This window comes from Siniperca chuatsi, linkage group LG6, assembly GCF_020085105.1.
Source record: "Siniperca chuatsi isolate FFG_IHB_CAS linkage group LG6, ASM2008510v1, whole genome shotgun sequence".
NCBI lineage: Eukaryota > Metazoa > Chordata > Actinopteri > Centrarchiformes > Sinipercidae > Siniperca > Siniperca chuatsi.
Genome location: NC_058047.1, coordinates 26038336 through 26062223, shown reverse-complemented (window position 1 = coordinate 26062223; position 23888 = coordinate 26038336). Strand labels below are relative to the sequence as shown.

The 23888-nt window shown below is 39.9% G+C and overlaps 3 protein-coding genes across 6 annotated transcripts; 2 read left to right on the top strand and 1 right to left on the bottom strand.

Moving 5' to 3' along the window:
• The first annotated feature begins 1383 nt into the window (after positions 1-1383).
• Positions 1384-10643, top strand: boka (BCL2 family apoptosis regulator BOK a). Its single transcript, XM_044199263.1, has 4 exons — positions 1384-2169; positions 3826-3954; positions 6952-7115; positions 9026-10643. Exons 1-4 carry the CDS (start codon positions 1956-1958, stop codon positions 9149-9151), a joined length of 633 nt encoding a protein of 210 aa, XP_044055198.1. The 5' UTR covers positions 1384-1955; the 3' UTR covers positions 9152-10643.
• A 1839-nt stretch (positions 10644-12482) lies between these two features.
• Positions 12483-19804, top strand: atg4b (autophagy related 4B, cysteine peptidase). 4 transcript variants are annotated; one of them, XR_006378276.1, is made up of 13 exons: positions 12483-12630; positions 14363-14464; positions 14598-14669; positions 14800-14898; positions 15078-15179; positions 15259-15331; positions 16258-16337; positions 16702-16898; positions 18079-18157; positions 18277-18422; positions 18581-18623; positions 18908-19001; positions 19107-19154. XR_006378276.1 is itself a non-coding variant. In XM_044199259.1 (13 exons), the coding sequence occupies exons 1-13, from the start codon at positions 12621-12623 to the stop codon at positions 19178-19180; spliced, it is 1185 nt and encodes a 394-aa protein (XP_044055194.1). In that variant the 5' UTR covers positions 12483-12620; the 3' UTR covers positions 19181-19804. The 4 variants fall into 4 exon arrangements, 2 of the variants coding, with proteins under 2 accessions (XP_044055194.1, XP_044055193.1); XR_006378277.1 differs by having other exon boundaries at positions 19092-19139; XM_044199259.1 differs by having other exon boundaries at positions 18567-18623; positions 19107-19804.
• On the bottom strand, positions 19722-23487 carry dtymk (deoxythymidylate kinase (thymidylate kinase)). Its single transcript, XM_044199262.1, has 5 exons — positions 23199-23487; positions 22936-23044; positions 20491-20581; positions 20191-20388; positions 19722-20104 (listed from the first exon to the last, which is right to left on the bottom strand). The coding sequence occupies exons 1-5, from the start codon at positions 23326-23328 to the stop codon at positions 19994-19996; spliced, it is 639 nt and encodes a 212-aa protein (XP_044055197.1). The 5' UTR covers positions 23329-23487; the 3' UTR covers positions 19722-19993.
• Positions 23488-23888: the final 401 nt, after the last annotated feature.

Below are 23888 nucleotides of genomic sequence, written 5' to 3'. Positions count from 1 at the left end.
TACAACACCAGCAGGGTGCTGTATAGAAACGCTATATATAAACGAGTCATGAGTCCAACACCCCCTACGTACCTCACCAGATTTACCAAACACCAAGAGATAAGTTACAGCTAGCCAGGCTCTGGCCGAAGATGACAAAATCTGCCTACCAGCACCTCTTATGCTCACTAACATGTTATATCTCATTTGTTTAATCCAGGCTAGCTGTTTCCCCTGTCTCCAGTCTTTATGCTAAGCTAAGATAATCAGCTGCTGGCAGTAGCTTCATATTTTACAGACAGACATGAGAGTCGTATCAATCCTCTCAATGAACTCTTAAAAAAAGCGGGAGCTTTTTAAAGTCTGAGAAAATAACCCTGATGATGTCATAGTGATGTCATAAGGGTTATGTTATCTTGGAGACTAAAATTCATATTGGAAAACCTGCATTGTAAACTGGGGGCACGGAGTTTGGAAGACATGAGCGTTTACCAGGCAGGGAGAGTCTAATGAAAAGATGTCATTGGTTGCATTATGGGAAATGTAGGATTCAGTGTTTTGGGAGTTTGATCTGTACTAGAGACTTGAAGTCGGATTTTCGTGGCCTCTGTTGCTTTGATTTTGACCATACTTTTTTAATCTGTCCACCAACTTTGTATAAGTGCAATACTAACTTGTTGGAGTATCCCTTTAAGAGTGCAAGCAAAAACATTTTGGGCTTCTATATCCTGCCAAATCCTTATTTATCCTTCATAACATTTGTCTTGTGGAGTAATTTATAGTATATCTTGTAGTATATCTCACTGTGGGCACCATTTCACCCTCTAACAATTTCTAATATCTGCTTCACAGCCTGCACTTGATCAATAAGTACCACTCACACATTCAGGATGATTTCGACAAAATTAAATGTTTTATTTTGGCAAGCCTCCTCTGGGTTTCCTGTTGAATAGATAATAGAATAGTTTGAGTTGAGAGTGGGTGATTTTGTTATGCAGGAACACCTTTTAATAAATCCAGTTATGATTAACAGCCGAGATACTTCTGGGTCATGTCCTGTGTGTGTTTGTGAGTGTGTGTGGACGTGTATTAGGCTACCCATGTTGTGGGGACATAAATCTGTTTACACAGTCACATTGTGGGGACTCACCTCCCTTTTGGGGACAAAACGCAAGTCCCCATACTGTAAGTCATGAAATTTTAGGGTTGAAGACTTGGTTTAAGGTTAGGTTTAGGGTAAGTCTCCAAGATATGAATGTAAGTCAATGTAATGTCCTCTGGCGTGAGTATGTGTGTGTGTGTGTGTGTGTGTGTGTGTGTGTGTGTGTGTGTGTGTGTGTTAGTTGTAGGAGCTGGGATGGGGCCGGAGGGGCGGGGCTTATGTTGGTCTGCTTATCTCCGCCTTTGGACTATACAAGTGCCCTTAGAAGGAAAGCCTGTCGGACTGAAGCTGTAGAGCATTTTTATGTCTAGAGTGGCAGCAAATCTTCAGTTCATAAAAGTCAGTGATCAAAACACGTTTCTACTCAGTGACAAGTTAAGGATAACGTTTTAGTCAGGGCATATTAGCCTATTAATTCTCGGGTAAGTGTAATTTAATTGTCCTTACCTTCATTATAAGCGAGTATGGGCGCAGCATCTGTAACTTCATGGATTCATACATAACTCTTCTGGTCTAGTGTCAAACTCTTCCTCGCCTAAATGTTCAGTAGTCTGTGCAGCTCGGGGTTTACAGGCTACAGCCTGCAGCTTCAGTAGGCTCCGACTGCGTTTGCGTCGGACAGCTTCATCCAGGCTATCAAAAGATGTCCACAAACTAATCCGCGTGTTTGGTATGCTGGATAATCTCCATAAATCTTCCTATCTGCTAGAAAGGGAGGGGGGGACGTGTACTGGGAGAAGCAGCCGCTTTGCGAGGCGGCGGCGGCGGCGGCGGCGGGAGGTGAGCAGTGCTGTCCGCGGCGGAGGACAGGGGCATGGAGATGTTGCGCCGCTCCTCTGTGTTTGCGGCTGAAGTGTTTGACCGCTCGCCCACCGACAAGGAGCTGGTGTCCCAGGCCAAGGCACTGTGCAGGGACTACATTCACTCCAGGCTGAACCGTGCCGGGATAGGCTGGTCTAAGAATGAACACGGACTGGCTGCATCAGGTGGGACATTGGGGGAGATATCGTCGGTTCTGCTGTGGCTGGGTAAGTTTTGGGGATGGTCTAAGAAACACTATGAAGTCATACTGATATACAGACTCATGGTCACCCTCACATGTGAGTTCAATGATATCTACAGCATCCAAAGGCATATATAATATTTATATATTCCTATAATATTCCCACACAGGGTTACATTGAGTTTATATTTTTGCTGCAGCTGCCATGGAGGACACAGAGGTCACGTCAATGTCCAGGACATTTGAGGACCTGAACTGCAGTTGACATTTGATAATATGATGTTAGACACAGTGGGTTTTTAAAGCCAGACATCACTAGTTTTAGACTCACTGCGCCTGAATTTGGCTTTTAACTTTTAGGCCAAGAAAAATGAAGAATACACATGAACACACACGAGAATACATAGAGCATTTTAACAATGAAGAGACATAGCCTACCTCGCGGAGAAGAGAACAATCAGTGAAAACTAGGACATACAGTTTTTAAAATGAAATAAAAACATCACACAAAAGAATAAACATGGAAAAATATTCAAATGAACAATATTTGACAGAATTTTCAGGTCTCTTCCAAATGACGTGTGTGTTGGGGGTTGCTTGGATAGATTACCTTATAATCTTGGCTACGGTCCCGTTTTACATTACATCTCATCATTCAGAAATACGTTGTGGGATTACCTTTCATTTTCAGTGGAAGACCATAAAGTGTTTCCCGGGAATCCCCAAAAAAAAAAAAATGACACACACAGTTATCATCATATAAGTAAAATGTCACTCCCTGGATGTTTGCCTAGGATGAAAACTGATATACTACAGATGGCTCCTCCAGTCTGAGGTTTCACTTGACCGTTTGTGGTTATCATCCCTCCTCCAGTTTAGGTAGTTATGCAATTCACTGGAAACTCAGATCTAACGGAGACTGTGTTTATAAAAAAAAAAACAGGGTGGCTCAGGTCTAATGGAAATGTCTGGGGACACTTTGCAGCAGAGAGTCTCCCAAATGAGTTCAAAAGCTGTGGTCAGAATAGAGTTGGCAAACCTCTGAGCCCAGAATCTATTGTAGAGATTATATCAATTAAATAAAAAAATTCAGGTGAAATCAGACTATAGGAAGGAAGGAATAGTTCAACATTTTGGTAAACACCTTTATTCGCTTTCCAGCTGAGAGTTAGATGAGGAGATGGACACTGTCTGTAGCCCACAGTAAATATGAAGCTACAGCCCGCAGCCGGTTAGCTTAGCTTAGCACAAAGACTGGAAACAGATGGAAGCAGCTAGCCTGGCTCTGTCCAAAGGGAACAAAATCCGCCTATCGGCACCTCTAAAGCTCACTAATTATCACGTTATATCTTGTTTGTTTAATCCGTACAAAAACCGTGTTGTGGAAAAACAACAATTATGTGACACGACAGAGCTATTCATCTCCTCATCTAACTCTCGGCAAGAAAGCAAATCAGCGTATTTCCCAAAATAACGAACTATTCCTTAAGTCAAATAAAATGCAGATTTTTATCCACTTAATATTGTTTTATTAATATTTTCACAGCCACTGTTATCAGTGTTATCATTTGTTAAAAGTTACATAGTCTTGCTTTAACTGTGTGTATAGCCTAAATGCAAAGTCAGAGGCACTACAAACCCTCAATTTTTTATTGAGTTTAGTCTCTTATGTTTTGGCCAGGTGATGAGTTGGAGTACCTTCGACCCAACGTTTACCGCAATGTAGCGCGACAGCTCAACATCACAGTGGCGTCAGAGAGTATCGTGTCCGATGCTTTCCTGGCTGTGGCTGCAGACATTTTCTCCACAGGTAGGTTCCCATCAAAATCCGGTTGAGTTGTAAATCAAGCCATGCATGCAGATCTGCATCATAAGAACTAACTTTAGTGCTTTGTTATCAGGTTTGTCTCTAGCCTACACAAACATGGACTTAAATAAAGCGAGATTACAGAGCGTTTGTCCTTTTGGGGAAGTTCTTAATTTTGTTGTCATTGGGAAGGAGGAACTTGAGGTTGTGTTACTGCTATTAATGCTTTTTCATGTAAACACCTGTTATGCAGGGTGACCACAGGACTCTCCAGTTAGTTAGGAGAAACATTTTGTTGCGGTCATTATCCCCTTAAAGGAAAGGAACTGTGGGGAAAACATTCAGTCCATATTAGGTTAACATGTTGCTAGAGCGAGTGATTGTTACAGACAATTTGGATCCCACCCAGGGAGTTCAGTCATGAACCCCAGCTGGCTTATTCCTTAGGGAATGTAACAAAGCGATCTGCTGCAAAGGTAATTAAGAGTCAACTGCAAAATTAAATTACTTAGAAAACTCACTGACTAGTTCAAACATGTTAAAATTAAATTATCTACCTCAATCCAAACATGCGCTGGTTATGAATATGAGAGCTGTGTTTTGAGTAGCATAAAGGCAACTACAATCAAAATCTCGTTATCCAACCCTGTGTTGTAAAATGATCAATAAATCTATCCCTTGTATCTTTATTTATGGATTTACATGCGGAAAACAAATTGCAGTTAGGCTTAGCTTCAGTTTAGAGGTTGGCTATGTCGCCCTCAATGATTACAGTGTAATTGTGGACACACAGTAAAGCTGACAGTCTAGACTTGTCGCTGTGTGAAGAGGAAGTCATGGGCAGCAGTAGATTAGGACCACAAACTTGTGTAATGTGTATGAGCTCAGTCACAAATGTCATGCTGCTTTCCACAAGGCACAGATAAACTACAGCTAAAACATCTCACATCCTACATGTTACACCGCGCAGCAGCGTAGGATGAGATGCCTTTTTTGAAACGCTGCTCTGATCAATATTTTCATGTTAACAATGAATCAAATTACTGTGTGTAATGTGAAAGTTGTCTCTCGTGTCAAACCCACAGAGAATTTTCACCTGACTCTATACAATGTACGAAGCGTTTTAGTGTCTTTTAGTTCATTGTTTTGGTTTTGTAGCCCTCCGCTTTACTGTTTTGGTTCGGTCTCACCACTTTCATCAGTGTCGTTTTCCAGACACAGGCAGCTGTTTTGAGTGAAAAAACTCTGTAAACTCCCTGTCCAGTGCCAAACAGCAGACAAACAAAGTTAGCGACTAGCTAATAAGAGCCAGATATTTCCCTCAGGAGCTGGTGGAGACCAAACCAGAGGTAAGAGGAGAGTGAATATCGGACTTACATTTGTTAAGTGGCCAGAATGAATGCTAATGTTGCTCTGCCTGCGGGATGTGTTTATATGCAACTGTTTGCTAACAGCTTCTTTCCGCTGCCTCCAAATGGCCAAAAAATCAGTTAATGCAGATTTGAAATGTTTGTGTCACAGTTCCCCTAACTTTATTCAAGTGCGATACTAAACCACTGGAGTACCGCTTTTACTCAAGTGGTGTTCTGATGGGACCTGAGGGCAAAAATTAAGGGCACCTGTAGTGCCACTTTTTACATCTGAAGGGGCATCCTTATGGGACACTTGCATGTTTCCTTTTTAAGAGCCCGTATTTTAAGAGAAGCATGCTTTATTATGTTCTATCATAGAGGCACCTTAATAGCTTAACTGAAGCACAACTCGTGGACCATGTCTGTTTAGAGTATCAGCCAAGCTTGCACCTGGGGTGGAAGGGGACACTGTGACAAACTGGGGGGGTGGAGTTTGAAAGACATGGGCATTTAACAGCCAGGAGGGTTGTAATAAAAGACACAGTTGAGTTCCATTATGGGAAATGTGTAGGATCCAGCATTTTTAATACCTGACCCATACTGGAAACTAAAAACCCTAAAAAGTATCTCTTATCTTGTGTTGATAAGATTTTTTATCTTGTTAACATCAACACAATAACTTTGGTTCAGACTGATTTGCATGATATGGACTGAAGTGCTGTCACAATTCTTAAGCTGTTAAAACTGGCACAGTCTTGTTTTTTTTCCCAACAGGGAGATGTTGCTTTAGGATTCCCTCATACTTTAGTCTTCATGCTTTTTCTTCTCCCACCTTGTTGATTATAATTAGGTGGTACAACTTGTAGAGTTAGCTGCCAGACTTCCCAAATCTTATATTTCTATCACAAGTCTTTTTTGGAGCATGCTGTAGCAAAAAGTTGGTTTTAAAAGGTAAACCTTTACTTAACGTCTAAACTCACCATAAGTCAGACAGCAGTGTTACAAGTGCACACAGTGTAGACTACCATCCTGCAAATCCAGATTTCACAGTTAAAGAGAAACATGACCTCCGTTTATAAGATTCTAGGAATGAATCAGACGACAGTTACAGAGGATGGATAGAGTTGAGGCTCAGTTTGTATGTGTTGGACATATAAACACTGCAGAAGTAGTCTGAAGCTTTGACTGTAAATGGTGTAGCTGCAGAAATCTTTACTCGACATGTGAACTAAGTTGGAAAAATGATCTGCTCACTAATCTAGTGAAGCGCACTGCCTGCCTGCTGCCCCGAGCCTTGTGTTTGGGTTTACTTCTTTGTAGGATAGACAGGCATGGTTGCGTAATGCCTGGCTGCTGCTGCTGGGGTTTAATCATTTGTTCATCCATCTTTGAAGAGAGCTGCTGACAGACCTTTGCTGCGCTAAAACTACGCCAACTCCTCAAAAAGAGCAGTCACTCCACTTTGCTTTACCATTTTCCAAGAACCCTGAAATCACGAAATAGTCATTTGTTTGCAAAATGTTTTGCATGATTTGGCAATGTGTTCATCCATTAGATAGCGGGACATAAATGACTGTGCATAAAGCTTTGAGTAAGGATGTAGGTTATTTTGTTCTAACAGTCCTACAACTTGTATGTCTCCTGTCAGGTGTGACGTGGGGGAAGGTGGTTTCTTTGTACGCCGTGGCAGGAGCCTTGGCAGTGGACTGTGTTCGCCACGGTCATCCATCTATGGTCCATACCATTGTTGACTGCATGGGGGAGTTTGTCCGCAAGAGCCTGACCTCCTGGTTAAAAAGGAGAGGGGGCTGGGTAAGGGAAACCTCTTTTTTTTTTTTATCTGATCACTTGTTTGTGTGAGTGTGCTGATGATACAACTCTAGGTTCCTGGTGGTAAACTGAAGGTGGCGTGTTGTCTCCTGTTTAGACCGTGCTGGGTGTGGCAAAGCATGTCCAACTCTCTGTAAAATCACTAAACCCCACCACGTTTGCTCCCAGCATTGATATTATAGGAATATTATAGCAATATTATATGGGGCTTGAAATGATTAAGTAAGTGATTTATTATTTTTTATATTTCTGGGTGGGTGGGTGTGTTATGAATATTCGGGCTGGAATCTACTGATTATTTTCTTGATTAATCGATTAGTCGTTGGGTCTAGAGAACAGTGAAAGATAGTGAAAAATACCCATTATAATTTTCCAGAGCCCAAGGTGACATCTTCAAATCTCAAACGCAAACATATTCAATTCACAAATATATAAAGCAAAGAAAAGCAGCAAATCTTCACATTTGAGAAGCTGGAAATATGAAATGGATGGCATTTTTGGTTGAAAATGACTTTGTTTTAAATTAGTTGATTATCATTAATTAATAGTTAATCAACTAATCGATTAATCGGCTAATCGCTTTAGCTCTAATGAATATTGCTCTCTCCCTGTTATCTGGAGATTATCTGGATATGATGTACAGATACATGCAGATCCCTATAATATTTTACTGATACACCGGCTGGTATAAGAAAAAAAAAACTTGCTGCTCAGTAGCTACAACAGAAAATCTATTACCATGTGATACAAGATAAATGTGGAAGTCATGAGTTCCAAATACAATACTGATTAAAGATAAATATCATGGGAATATTTTATAATATTAAACTTATGTTAGAAATGACGTAGAAGAACTTAAGTTGTTAATATCAGTGTGGAGTACTAAACCCTATCAGATATGTTCCTGTAGGATATTTTAGAAATATTATACATATCCATTAAATTTGGGTTTAATTAGATTGAACGATGGTCTTTGGCTGATGTGAGGCGTCCATATTTGTTTGCTTTTCAGGCACTTCCATATTAGTAAGTGCTAAGTTAGATATATCAGGGCTTTTCAGAAAAATTACAGCTTGGAAGTCGACGTACTCTTTGAAACTTGTAATTACAGTAACTCCGATATGACATGAAGGTGGCATAAGAATAGTATGATTGAATCAGTCTGCTGATTTAACTCAAATTTACAGCTGGACATAAACTAGAGCCACTGCCTCAGACAGAATAGTGGATGGGTCTTCTGTAGAATCCTGTTAATGGGAAAAGCCTATCTGATCAAATCCTGCAGAAACAGTAAAGTGAAACTCAGGCAATGTGCCTCTGTCTATGTTCTGCTTTGCTGTAAAGAACATGAAAGCCCATGCACCCAGAGACAAGACACCCAAGTCAGTTTTGTTTTGAAGATAAATGGAGTGTGAAAAATGAAAAGCAATGCATTGTATAACTGACCTCATAAACTCAAATGAGGGACCAGTCGCTGTCTAATCTCAAACTGTAATATTTCTACACTGGTTGATGATGTCAGCGTGTAGGAAACCTAAATAACATTTTGTGATATGAAAGACCAGGAGGATCTGAAGAAGTGTTTAGTGTCAGGACTGACACTTAACTGTGCTCTCTGTGGAATTTCATTGTCTATGAAGGTTTTCTAGTTACATAAGTAGATTTCTGCAGTAAGCGTTGCTGAGATTACACTGTGGGGGCTTTGGCTTTGAAATAACATATTTGTGGGCAAGTTGCACATCTTGTGCAGATTCTCAGACTATTGGCAAATCAAGAACACCTGTGGGATTTATGAGGTCTTTTTGATGCACAGTTGCTTTTTTTTTTTTTGTCCGAGTTCATTTGGTGAGCTCTGTGGCACTTGTATGACTGTGTCCTCTCTGCTGTTACAGGTGGATGTAACAAAATGCGTGGTGAACACTGATCCCAGCTTCCGCTCTCACTGGCTGGTGTGTGCTGTGTGTGCGTTTGGACACTATCTGAAGGCCACCGTGTTATACCTTCTCAGGGAGAAGTGAAGCAATGTCAGAGTCACACACTGGATTCTGAGCAGACTGTACACCATCACCACCACTCCACTAAAGCATCCACGGCTTTGGATTATGTTTACCCTCATTTGCACTGAGCCTTCATTGATGAACACTTATCCCTTCACAGAATACAGACTTTCCGTGCTTCTTCTGCTTCCTCTGGTAGATTTTATTGTTAATGGTTATATTATGGCACATGTTTGATCTGAATGTATAAAATTGCCCATTTAAATGCACAATATGTAATTTCTGCTACTAGGGGTCTCTCACATCAAAACAATAACAAAAGACGTAGTTTGATGACGCCGTGAAGTAGCGTGGGATCATGGGAGTTGTTGTCTTCATTGTTAAACAACCACCATTGCCGATGAAAATCTATCTGACGTGACTCAGGCAGAAATCATGTTCACAGACGAGGTAATGTATTAAAGTTTTACGGTGACAGCTTCGGCGACAGCGCGCTCAGTGAATGGCAATGAATAATCGTGCTCCATCACGAGTGAGCAGTACAAACAATAGTAAACAATAGAATGGCTAGCTAGCTAGTTCGCCGACTTCCTTCCTCACTGTACTGTACAAAGATTTGGAGGGTGAGAGGGTTCAGAAAAGGGGAAGGGTTTATGTATTTTATCTCTCGCTGAAGAGAGGGTAGTCTGAATTTTTTGGGGAGAGCAGGAGAGGGTTGTTTTTTTTTTTTTTCTCACTCCAGATTTATATTTTAATTCAGCCTTCCCTTGCAAGAATTGTGATTTTTGTCATGACAATCAGCTCCAGATTCACATGTTGCCAACTTGTCCTACTAATTTGTGAAATGAAATGAAACATTTTGACTGGGATTCCATTAACTTATTAATGTTTAAATTGGGGATCACCATCTTAAATTATTTATGCTGTTTTTCTTTTAGTGAATAATAGTAAAATAGTAGAGTTGTACCCACTCAGTACTCTCATATTATGCTTAGATATTGGGGGAGAGTGTCGCAGGTTTTTTCCGAGTCAAGAGAAGAGAAATGAAAATATTAATTAAGCCTGGGAGGGCCTTGCTTTTTTAAAAAGAAGTCAACTATAAGATTCAGCCCCCCTCCCCACCCAGCTAATTTTCATACAGTCCCTAATGAATCTGATGAATTGAGCCTACAATTACTACAGCCATACATACATGTACATGTATGTATTTCAGACAGCACTATACATTTAATGCAACTTTTTCTCTTTCTTCATTGTTCACTGTGAGGCAGTGTATTATGTTGCTGTGCTGTAATTGCAGTAATACAGTATACATATACAATGCAATATGCAGTATATTTTCTCTGAGTTAGAGCACTTTGATAACATTTCATTTTATGAGTAGAATTTATTCCATGAATAATTTCACTTTTATATGGCATGTAGCACTAGGAGGCCTAGAAAATAAACAAATGTTTGTGAGTCATTTGCAGCTGTAAAGATTAACAAATAATAAATGGTTCTTACAACAATCCGTCAAGTCTGCAGCTGTAAATGTTAATAAATTGTTAATAAACAGATTTTGCTTTGCAGCTGTTTTCCAGAAGGTAAGTAAAGTAGGTAATGGTCCAATGGAGTGGTCTTCCAGATGAAACAAAAGGCTGATAAAGCCAATATAAATGGTACCTCATTAGCAAGTGGTACTGTATGGGTCTAGTAATAAGCATATGAACACTGTGTTAATGTGATGTAGCTTTTGTGAGAGTAGAGGATGTGATTTTGTACTTTATACACCCAGATGTTTGTATTCAACAGTAAGAATTAAGCAAGGCATTTTGGCTCTTTCCGTTAAAAGTTTTGCACCCTGAAACTTATGAAAACTGAGTGGAAGCAATCTTAAAATTCTGTAACAGATGTTCGTGAGCAAAACCACAACTTTGCGGCGTTAGCTTGGTGTGTGAAGTGTCCAGACTATTTTTCTGTTACGTCAACCAAACAACAAATGTAAAAAAAAAAAGTTACAGTTTTGGACTACAGTTTTCTTTCTAAGCTGTCTGTAGTCTCAAAAAATGAAAGTGAATACGTCTTTCTACAACATCTCTAACAAAAAATAAGTAAACCTTTTTTTGTGGAAGCAGATGGATGTTATATAAATGACTCCTTACTTCCTTATTTCATTCATTTAGCTGGTCTCAGCCTTAGCCTTAGTTAACTGGAAACTAGCATTATTCAAATCTTCTGACGTTTTACTGTGACATCTGAAGTACCATATACCATGAACCCTCTTTGGCTGGCTTTACAACCTACTGTTTGCATTCTCGATAGAGATAGACACATTGATGGCTATTTGTTACCACCTAGTGGTTGAATCAGAATCACTGGACGCAGACTGACCGACAGATTCAACATGGAGTGCTGTAAATGACATGATGAAATGCCAATTAAACAGTTTTATTGAATGAATTAAGGACATTAGATTCTCCAATCACATGGAGACATCATCCACCTCATTTTCCAGCCAAGTGCTTCTGATTAAATGTAAGAAATTAAACAGCTGGGCTCTATTATGAATTGCTGACCCTCAGTAAATCTCAGGTGTTTAAAACTGCATTTCAAACCGCCCTTGTTCCACCGCACCCTTCCACTGATCACACTGTATGCAATTTTAGTAATATAGCCTACAATTAAATATTTTCTATTACTCTGCAATTTTTAAAGGAGTTTAGTAGTTGTGATATTTTTTTGTTTTGAGAAATTGAATCTATAAAGGTTACTGTAAGAATCTCAACAATAGGTATCAATCTTTGTTAGGATGATTGACAAGATTTTTTTTTATTTTTATAATTAAGAGTCTATTGATGAGTTTTTTATTTTTGGTTTTTCAAGACAAATGAAACCTTTCTCTATCCACTTCCTTTTCACAAGAGACAAGGGCTGTCCATCAATAAATGTCATCTAACTTCTGGCATTCACTCAACTGCAGTAGTGCCACCTTCCTTTCTGAGATTTCTAAATTTTGCCATATCATTGCCATAGATTTTCATATATTTCCCTATTTCACATTTTAGAGGCAATCACTGCTGAACAAGTTATTTTATTTACAGGTTTTCCCCTAATTCTGAATTTAAAAAAACACATAATTTTTGACTGTGTAGACTGTAGAATAAGGCTTTTATTAACTTTCTAACTAAAAGCTCTAGGACATTTGGAATACAACAATAATATTTATAATGACTGATTTATGGTCAGATAAGCATTGATATCAAGCCTCATTTAATCTGTAACGTGAACGCACCATAGAAAAGAACAAGAAGAAAATTATTTTCAACTGGACGGATACGTCAGCCACTACTGATTGGTTAGGGCAAAATAACCCCTCCTCCCAGATCTTATTGGATGTCGTAGGAAATGTCCCGCCTCTCACCGAATTCCACAGCAGGACTCTCTTCCCATTGGTCTAGCGGGTCGGAGCGCAGAGAACAACAAACAAGATAGGGTGAAGACCGTCGGGATGGATGCAGGTAAGCGAGATTTTATAGTAAAATAACATTTTTTCTCTCCCTTCGCAAGTTAGTCTACACACAAAGTAATCACAGCAACGCCATTTCATACCTGGAAACAAATCTCCTGCTCTGTCATGACACGGTTGCCAACTTCAGCTGCTAGTCCAACAAGACCCATATTGCTTTGTAGCCTCGGTGACGTTAGCCTGCTAAAGTGATGACTAAAGCTAAATGCTAACTAACGTTAGCCTGCTGTTATTGCTAAATGTGGTGGATTCCCCGCTTTAACAGCTCGCTGTCCAGCCGCATAACTCCCTGTACGGTGTCCAGATGGTATCTGTGTCAGTGTCATGTGTTGTTGTTAAGTTTTAATCTTAATAATTTGCCTTCTGTCCTTGGTTTGACTGTTTATGCTAACGTTATGTTACGCCCAAGATGAACACCCCAGTCGATGCACTGTCACCATCACATCAGTTATTAGGCTACTGTTTGCACCGGGAATGCTATTAGCTATGAAATATGGTATGAAGCAAGACTCGTGTAGTTGAGTAATAGCATTCAGAAAAAACGAGCAAACTTCTTATTGCATTTCCTTCTCTTTCTACTACAAATACAGATATCTTCATTTTTTAGCTATGAACCTGTAAATCACAGCTTCCTGTGTCCAAGCTAACTGACAGATAGTGAGCTAGCTAGCTAGTCAACTTTTTCTGTTCTGTTGTTAGTTATGTGGATAAAGTTATGTAGTGGCATAAACCGCAGAAACCTCTTTTTTTAACTTTATATCAAACGCGTAAATACATTTAATAATAACAGGCACCAGTTGGCCAAAATCAGATGTGTTTTTCTTTCTTAAGAGGAAGTGTACCCTTTAATGTTGACCATGACTGTTGTGGCCAATTTTATACCTGGCTCTGAGCCCAGTATTTTCAACTGCTGACTGTGACTGAGATTGCTTTTTTCCTTCACACTTTTTTAAAAGCATCCACTTACTTATTTATGCACGTATTTATTACCAGCTAATTGCACAAGGGAGAATTTTTTTCACATGTGGATATATCTGATATATTTGTTTTGATTTTGTCAGTTTGTCCTGTGTTGTCATTTATGTATCCTCTGTTACTAAAGGGGCATGCCACTGATTTTACACATCAAGTTCAGTTACTCGTCATGAAGATTATCACTCAGCCTGTGAAAACAGTTGTAAAAGGTCATCTGGGGCTCTGGAGGAGTTTTTTGACCAGACAGGGAGGGTCCAAGGTACAACAAATAACAGTATCAAGGTGCATCATGGGAAGTGTAGGATTCAGTGTTTTTTTTTTTTTTAACCCATACTAGGGACTAAAGTCAGGATAACTTGGCCTCTGCTGCACTCCCTCACAAGTCTCCCAATGTATGTGTGTTCATTTCACTATGAAATGCATTTGGCAGGAAGTTGAAACTTGATACTTTATTTATCCCACAGGGAGATTCCTCCTTCACTTGCTCCCTTGCATATAAAATGAGACCCAGGTTAATCTAGAGAAACAAAGATTTAAAATCCTAGATACTTTTTAAAGATGGGTTTATAGAGACCATCCTTCCTGGAAATGACTGGAGTTCTTCTCAAGCAACTAATGGATACTCCATCTTTACTCACTGACACATAGCCTCATTTTTATTAGCTGCAACAAGTGGTTAGTGGTCAACAACATGTTTCTCCCCTGTAATTTCCCACAGATTTAAAGTTGACTCTGGTCCTCTTTTGCAGCTACCTTGACATACGACACACTTCGCTTTGGAGAGTTTGAAGATTTTCCTGAGACCTCAGAGCCTGTGTGGATCTTAGGGAAAGAATACAATGCACTCACAGGTAGGATTGTGAAATATAAAGCGTATATGGGATGGAGAGAAATTAGCATTTAAGTTATTAAGAATCATATGAGCAAGTATACACTTTTCTCTGTGGATGTATTGTAATATGGCGATTTCTGGTCTTCATGTAGAGAAAGATGAGATTTTATCAGATGTCACTTCACGGCTGTGGTTCACATACAGAAAAAACTTCCCACCAATTGGTAAGTGAAGACGTGTGTTTTAGTTGAGCCCCTCAACTACACTTGATGAGTTTGGAGATTTGAGTAATCTGGGTTTTCACATCTAATTACAAAAGGGGATCGCATGCATGATTCTTGGAATATGTTACAGGTGGGACAGGACCGACATCAGATACAGGATGGGGGTGTATGTTACGGTGCGGCCAGATGATCCTAGGCGAGGCCTTGGCTTGTAGACATTTAGGCCGAGGTAAGACAACTTTAATACAAAATCAAAGAAATGGATTTCTCCTTTCATTATAGATATATATAGATATATGTAGATGAAACCAGATTTTATCACTGTGTGGCACTAACAGCTCTTCTGAGCAGGCTTTACCAAACAGAGCTTGTTTTAAACAAGCTTGATAACTGTCTTTTTGTTCTCAGACTGGAGATGGGCCAGAGGCCAGAAACAAAGAGAAGAGTACATCAGTATTCTCAACGCCTTCATTGACAAAAAAGACAGCTATTATTCCATCCATCAAATTGGTAAGTAGTGTGTCAAACTTTTCTAATTATATCAAGGACTCACTAAAAACTGCTTCTTTTTTGTTCCTAAATGCTGCAGCCCAAATGGGAGTTGGAGAGGGAAAGCCTATAGGCCAGTGGTATGGACCAAACACAGTTGCCCAGGTTCTAAAGTAAGTAGAATTTTACAGATTTTGTATTTTAAGGATGCAACTAATGATTATTTTCATTATCAATAACTCTATTGATTATTTTTGCAATTAATGTAAAAAAAAATTAATGCCAGAGTTCCCAGAGCCCAAGGTGATGTCTTCAAATTTTCTCCAATTTAAAATCCAAAACCCAAAGATATTTAACTTACATGGATCACAAAACCAGTGGATTGCAGGGTGGGAAATTAGCACCAGCCAAATGTTGGTAAAATATGAAGGTGGCAGGTAGATTGCAGACACAAAATAATGATTTACTATTGACTAGTTGGTGATTTTAACATTTATTATTGTCAGTGGCTGGTAGATGTTCACATTTTAAAAAGTCAATTTCCAACCCTGGGATTATGGCATATTTGCTAAAGGAGCCCTGTTGAGTTTTCTTGTAAACAAACAAAAGTTATATTTACATTCAGTGTTTCTCACCAAAACAAATGTGTATCCTTGAGGTCTAACAAATGTGTTGAATGCATTTCCTTCCTCTCAAAACATTTGTAAAGGCGATTTTTTGATTTTTTAAATTGTGCAATATTTACATCCATGTTTACTAGCTTGCAGTTTTCTTTCTTTTTTTTTTCTCCTTTGCGGGCACATTGTTACGTTTCTTAGCGCATTAGCGCTACCAACACTCAATCAGCATAATAGTGTGAAAATGGAGGCAGGAATGTGTATCGTGTCACGCTTGCAAGTGCATTCTTGTGCTCCGGCGCGATACAATGATGTCTTTCTTTTCCACTCTCACCATGTATTCATCCATCCCACTCTCAAACAATTAACAAAAAAGACAAGATACTGTACACTGAGGAGGATTAAAACAATTTAAAGAAATGTCTTTCCAATTTGGCGAAACACAAAAGTATGACTGTCTCGATGCGCTGTCTTGCTTTCAGGAAGCTGGCAGTGTTTGATACGTGGAGCAGATTAGTTGTACACGTGGCGATGGACAACACTGTGGTCATCGAGGAGATCAGTGAGTGCAACAACTCCTCTTATCATTCATTTGCATAAGCAGTTTAAATGTCACTCCAGTACTCCAGGTTAAACTATGGACCGTGGTCAGATTGTTTACAGTAGTAGTTCTTCAGAATGAAATGTGAATGAAAGTGCAAATGCGAGTTGGGGTAAAGAAAACAAGTTCACCCAACAACAGTATTTTGGTACTTGCCGTCAGTGTCCGTATTTTACTCCAAAGCAGGTCTGTTTTAATCCTTTTCTGACTTGAGTCCACTGCATGACCTAATGCTTAGCTGTACAGTGAAAGTCTTCTTAACACAAACTGAATCTAAGACAATAGTACATTTTCAGTAATTTTGTGTTAATTTTTGTCACTGCAGAGCGCCTGTGTATGCCCTGGCTGGACGTGGCAGGAGCCTATGGCGAGACAGAGGGAGTGGGGGAGCTCAATGGCTGCCTGGAGGGGGCGTGTGCCCTGGCTGAGGAGGAGACGGCTCTCTGGAAGCCTCTGGTCCTGCTCATCCCCCTCAGGCTGGGCCTGAGTGATATAAACGAGGCCTACATCGAAACCCTTAAGGTGAGGTACCTCAACGTGTATATTCCCATTGTGTATATATATATATATATTAAAACAATCGATTTCTCAATCTCAGAGGTTTTGTATGGGAGATAATGGCCATTATATCCCGAAATATGGGGGGTTTCACCGGAAACTCGATTTTACAAAATGAGAAAACTGATTTTACGTTTTTATGACTCCACAGACATACCTCTGAACTTGCGTGTAGGCATTATATAAAACATGGCCACCTGCTCCCTCTCCTCTCTCCATTCCAGTCAATCCTAATTGCATGAGTGACCAAAACACTGACTTTGACATTTTCCAAAGACCATAGTTTTTAAGATTAGCCTTTTCTTTTTTTTCCAGTTAATTCCAGTGTGTTATCATTAAATGTTGTCAAAGTTACATTACCCATGTGAGGTGATGCAGCGCAGACTTCAAATGAGTCTGTGCTGTCGACTGCATTGTCTCACAATAGTAAGGTTACTTTAATAAAAATAAATGCGGACCTGATGTTCACTGTGATGCATTACCAATCTTAAGGGAGTTGCAAGGGTCCCTGTATGCTTCTTGCACCAGTCAACGTGCTCTCACTCATGTAGTTGCAAACCTCTGCAAATACATGACTTACCACAGTTATGTATTTGCAGAGGTTTGCAGCTACGTGTGTGAGAGCACGTTGACTGGTGCAAGAAGCATACAGGCATCCTGCATACAGATACAACGCATGCCAATCCAAATTCCCAAACGTCGCACCACTCATTTACGATTTTTGTCCAGGGAACAGAATCTTGATATTGCTTTATCCGCTTCTCAATGGGTGACAATTTAAACAATTTCCTAGTATAGGGAATATGTAAAATAAACATCAAGATATACACTGGTTTAATGGTGGTAATGCTGTGAGGATATGTGTAGCCTACATTTAAAAAGTTACCTGGTTTTACATCAACCTTGCAGGTGGCTTTTTGTTGTGCTTACTGTAGATTTGTCCACATCGCAAGTGCCTTAAGGATCTAAACTTACACTAACAATCAAAAACAAACAATATGCTTTGGAAAATGGTCGTGATGTAATTTATGTTGTTTTTATAGGAAATTGGTTTAAAAATGTATAAAAACAGGTACTTGAATTACCACTGAGGCAAAGTCAGCTACAGCTGGGGTGAGATAAACCCTCTTGTCTCTTTTCACAGCAATGCTTCATGCTGCCTCAGTCCCTGGGTGTTATTGGGGGAAAACCCAACAGTGCCCATTACTTCATTGGTTATGTTGGTATGTCTAGTCTCTGTGTTTGTGAAATAAACACTCAAATGTGCACTGCCCACTCATGCTCACCATATTAATTTTACTTACACCAAGATAAAAATCTAATCAAACTTTTTTTTTTTCAGGAGAGGAACTCATCTATTTAGACCCGCACACCACTCAGCCTGCAGTGGAGCCATGTGAAGATGGCCAGGTCCCTGATGAGACGTACCATTGTCAGCACCCACCCTGTCGCATGCACATCTGTGAACTGGACCCATCCATTGCAGCGGTAGGAATGCCAGGGAGGGTTTTATGGCACAGAGCTTTTGTATCTCAAACTAAGGCTCATTGTTAAATGTGAATGCGAGCAGGCTGAAAACTTTTGACAGTAACACAGATGTTCCATAGCTAATTGTTTTCTGGTTTCTGCCAGGGTTTCTTCTGCAGAACAGAGGACGAGTTTGATGACTGGTGTATGCGCATAAGAAGGGTATGTTTCTGTGAACACTGCTCTTTTGTTGCTCCCTTGACTCGTCTGTAGCAGTTAAATGTGAATTGTGAAAGCATAGCCCCTTGAGATGTAGCATCTCATTCTCAAGGGGGTCCTATAGACCCAAATACAAAATAAAACACACGTAATGCTGTTTTTGTTTGTATAACAAACATGTACTGCAAATACACAGATATAGGCAGCTGGCTCACAGCCACAAATAAAGCATCACTTTCCTGTTAGAGGAATTTGTACGTCATAAAATGCAGGTCCTTTTCTTCTAGCTGTCCTGCAACAGAGGGGGCCTGCCCATGTTTGAACTAGTCGACAGTCAGCCGTCTCACATGGTCAGCGTGGATGCCCTTAACCTTACGCCTGGTAAATAAACTGCATGTTTTGCAAAAGATATTCCAAAAATTCAGTTAATGAAAATGAATTTTAATGGGGTTTTTTTTCTTTTACGTGTTGACACTCAATTCACAGATTTCTCGGACTCGGACAGGTTGGAGCGGTTCTTTGATTCAGAAGATGAAGAGTTTGAGATCCTTTCCCTGTGAGGGACATATGAACAATGATTTGCTGTTCTCGACAGTTGATTCTGTCTCTTCTCTGTATCAGAAGGGAAGCCTGAGGGGATGAACATTAACTGGAGACCTCAGTCCAGCTCCAATGGTGTAGTCAGTGTGTGTCACACAGCGTTCTTCTCAACAGCCACTGAATGCTCTCTGTATCCAACATTGAGACTGCCTGGTGGAAGCCGTAGCAGGAGCTCAGGATAAATTCTGTATGCACATCTTCACATACATGTTTCCATTCGAGTCTTAACACTTTAAATGTTTATTCTGAAGTGATATGGTGCCTTTCCCTGACTCCATAAGTAAAATTGCCATAACAGTTTTTTGTTGTATAGAAACAGAATGGTTCATGATTCCCAATATAGAAACACGATGGTTCATGATGCCCATGGCTTATGCGGTTTGTCACTAATACCTGAAGTCTGTAACAGCCTGTAATGAAACCAAATTAAGTCAAATCTGCGAACAAGTTGTATTAATTGTTCATGCAAAGTGTTCTTGCCAAGTCTAAAACATACACTTGTTCATTTGAAGATTATTTATTTAAATCGACACAATATAATGCAAGAGGATTAAAAACTTAAATAAAGTCAGAATCTGATGTGACACTGGTTCTACTCAATTTCAAGACAGTATGAAATTATTTTTTTTAATCACAGCCAAGGCATTTCTCTTCTGCATTCAATCAAGCAAATGACAAGTAAAACAAGGACAGTACGTAGAAGAGTCATTTAGTAACTATACCAAAAGACATCTTGGTCTCAAAACAGCAGTTTCACTCAGACTGGTTCAGGTTCACTTCCATAGCTCTCCAAGTGGCATGTTCTGAGCTGTGTTCATAGCATTAAAGCTGTGGGTCGTGATGTCCCTGTGCACTTCTTCAACACTCTGAGAAGCATCAATTACCTAGAACAGACAATTTAGATGACAAGCTGTTTAATATTATTGATTTGAATGATACCTGGGAATAAATCTACAATCCTGCCTCATACCTGCCAGTTGACTGAAGGATCCTTCATCAGCTGTTCGAATTTCTGTTGAACCGCTCTTTGGAAAACACTGGTCTCATATCGCTCTTCTCCAAACTGACCTCTGAGAGCAGCCTCAGCTGGACTGAGCTGTAGAAACATAACAAGGTCCGGCTTTGGCAGTCCCACATCAGGTTTCATGCACCAGTCCAGACAGAAACCCTGAAATGGATGAACATGCCAAACTATCTGTTGCTCCTCTCAAACACACATAATAATACTAGATGGTGGATGAAGAGTTTAAAAGGTTGATAAAAGACTCACCGGCTTTGCACTGGTGAAAGCAGCTCCAGAGAAGGCGTACCTATCTACTACCAGAGTGGTGCCTTGCTCCAGCTTCTTCTTCATTAAAGGCCTGTCATCACAATTATTTTATTATGCTGGCTAATGACTTAAGAAAAAAAAAAAAAGTGTGCATTTTTCAGATTGGAGTTTGCATCATTGCTAATATAGGCAACTGCAGTGATGAAGAAAAGAGAAGGAAAGAAGAAAGAAGAGTAAGTTTACTCAAAGTTCTATGCATTTTTAAAGGACAGAGCTAGTGATACTCCCATGAAAAGACCGAAATCAACGTGTTAGTCTGTCTCTCAATACTTTATGACTTCACCTACACTGCTAGTGGCTTGAAGCACCAAGCCCATTGGCTCCTATTGAAGACTTAAATCTTTAAAAAATGTCACAAATACATAGTTTCATTTTTCAAATTGGCTAAACAATTTCCTTAAACAGCTGGGCACTGTAGTTTTTAGCAAATGTTACTCAAACAAGGGTAAATAGTGCATTTGTTGGGGACTATTTTCAGTCAGGGATTAAAACGCATTTGGTGCTTTAGCGAGTATTTAAAGCACAGGGGTGGTGTGTTAGGGATTGACTATAAAAACAGTGCTATGTTCATGGTAATGAAGGAACATGTCACCCAGTGCAACAGTGGCTCATTGATGTTTTTCATAGTTTTTGAACAACTATGGAGCCCTGTGACACAGAGGAATAAGATATATAGCAGGCTTTGACAACACAGACAATAATTGTTAGTAGTAGGATCAATTCATTGTTGGGTTTGGTCTTTTTATGGAATATGATGACAATAAGAAAAGAAAAAAAATATATCACCAGACCTATCCTTTCAGGTACTAGCACTAGAGTAAGTACATTTTGTGGGACTTCTAGGAGAAACTACAGTGTCCGCAAAAAACGTGAAGGGCCCTATCTAGAGCCAGTGTTTGGTTTGTCCATTCTGGGATACTGTAGAAACATGGTGGTGCAACATGGCGACCTCCATGGAAGGAGACCTGCTCCCTCTGTAGATATAAACAGCTTATTCTAAAGGTAATGAAAACAATTCTTATTTTCAGGTGATTACACACGAATTAAAATATACTTAAGAATATTATATTCCATTTCTGCCAACAACTCATCCTAAATGTTACACACTGGACCTTTAAGAGGGAACTGCTGACCTTTTTAGTCCACTCTTTTACATGCAAAACATGCAATAAGCTAATAAGTACAACACAATTATAGTTTAAATATGCATGTATCAAAAAGAATTACCAGAAAGTAATTCATAAAAATGCACTTTATTGGAGTCTGTTCTGTTTAGTATCTGAAAATAAAACTCCAGGAAAAGTACTCCATAGTCTGTGACAAAGTAAGGGGAGAATGATAATTGTCTTTTTTCCCCCAGGCAAAATGTGAAAAATCTGTCCAAATGTCCAACGTTTTATACCAAAGTAGGCAGAAGTCAGATTCAATGAAATCTGGCTACAACACTACAACATTAAAAGGGTTGGTTCACCCATCACTCAACCCTAATCATGTAGACAGATTTTTATGCACACGGCACCCGATACAATATGGCATGAATGGAATTTTGTTTAGGTGCTCACAGCATTTAAAGAAATAACAATATATATATATATATCCCTTTTACTTTAAACAATCCACAGACTTCACTGTCAACTTTTTCTTCAGTACAAAGTAGTGCAGGTGAAGTCTGTAGATTATCCAATCATCTGGGACATTGTTTCCGGAAAGACAAGTGGCTTGAAATGTAACCTTTCAATTCTTTGAGCACAATGAAGTTCCATGTACATCCTCAAAACCTGGGCCAATAAACCCAAAAACTTTATGCAAGGCTAGATACCACTAGGGGCAAGTTGAAACTAGGGCTGTCCCCCAAACGTGGATGATTCAAATAATCAGTTTGAGAAGAGTAGAATCTCATTTTGTTGGTCGAATCACTGCACTTGTTTGTTTTTTTTTAAGCTGCGCATGCGCTGTAAATGCAGGGTAACAGCATGGCAGTCCATAAACTTTCACAGAGTTTTGTATTACCTAACTTTAACTACAAAATGAATTGTAATTAGGGTGAACTGACCCTTTAAAGACGTCCCAACAGCTGAATGTGTCATTTTTCAAGGTGAGTACTTAGTACATTTTGTAGACCTTTTTCACAACTGACATTTTGACTTGTCATAGCAGGAAAAGCACAGGTGGAATTACTAACACTAACGATGGTTCCCAGTAAGCTCTTCCAGTGAGCCAGCTCGACCAATATCAGGATGTCCGCTAAGTGGAAAGAAGCCACCATTAATGTTACAGCTGTGCTTGCCCTGCTTTGACATGTCAAAATGTCCGCCGTATTTTCACTGCAACTTTCCGTGAAGTGAAGCGCTGGAGTATTTTACCACAATAAAGCAAGAGTCTTACACCAGCTCCCAGCGGTTTGCAGAGAACAGCAGGTGCACTGCGTGGTCCTCCAAATCACTTTTCTTCTCCAGGTAGGCGCTTATCAACTGTCCAATTGTCGTGGTCCTTTCTGCCCCAAGAAACCACAACACGGAACATTATATTAATCTTACACAGTAGTGAAAAGTCATGCTTACACTACACACCTGCACGGGGACTGAACGGGACACCCAAACCACAATTATGCTGACGTTAAGCACTATAAAGTGACAAACACGTCTCACCGGGGAATCTCATCATCTCTACCGGTCGGCCGCACTTTTGCAGCGCCTGGACCAGTTTCTTGCACTGCGTCGTTTTCCCGGCCTTGTCCACTCCCTCCAGCACAATGAGCGCTCCTCTTTTACACGCCATTACTGTCGACTGTTTGTCAGCGCTGTCCTGTGGTTGATAAAAAAGACAAGGACGCGCGAACTTCTCTCGTTAGCTAAATCTCAAACAGGCCGTTCCTTCCCCGTCACCGTTTACCCGCCTTTTCCTGAAGCAAACCATCAATAAGGAAGTACAATGACGCACTTCCGGTTTGGTTTGTTGTTGTTTTCTTCTTCGTTTGTTTTTAGAGGCAGTTTGTCGCATTAGCGCTTTCTACTGGATTCTACTATCTAATCTATTTTTTTCTTCCCCACCCCTCATTCCATAATCTGATAAAACTAACCTACTCAGAAGGCTCTGAGAGGGCCTGAAAGCCTCTCTCAACAGCCCCTGCACTTGCAATAATTCCCACGATAGGCCTATCCAATACGACATTCTCGCAGCATCAACAACTATTATTCTATTCTTTCAGATTTCCTTTCCACGTCAGCAGCACTCAACCATGGCCAGAAATGCTAAGAACTTAATCTTGTCCTTACACAAACAATATTCATCATGCTTCCTACCTGATTTGTTCTCCCTTATTTGTCTAATCTTGTCTT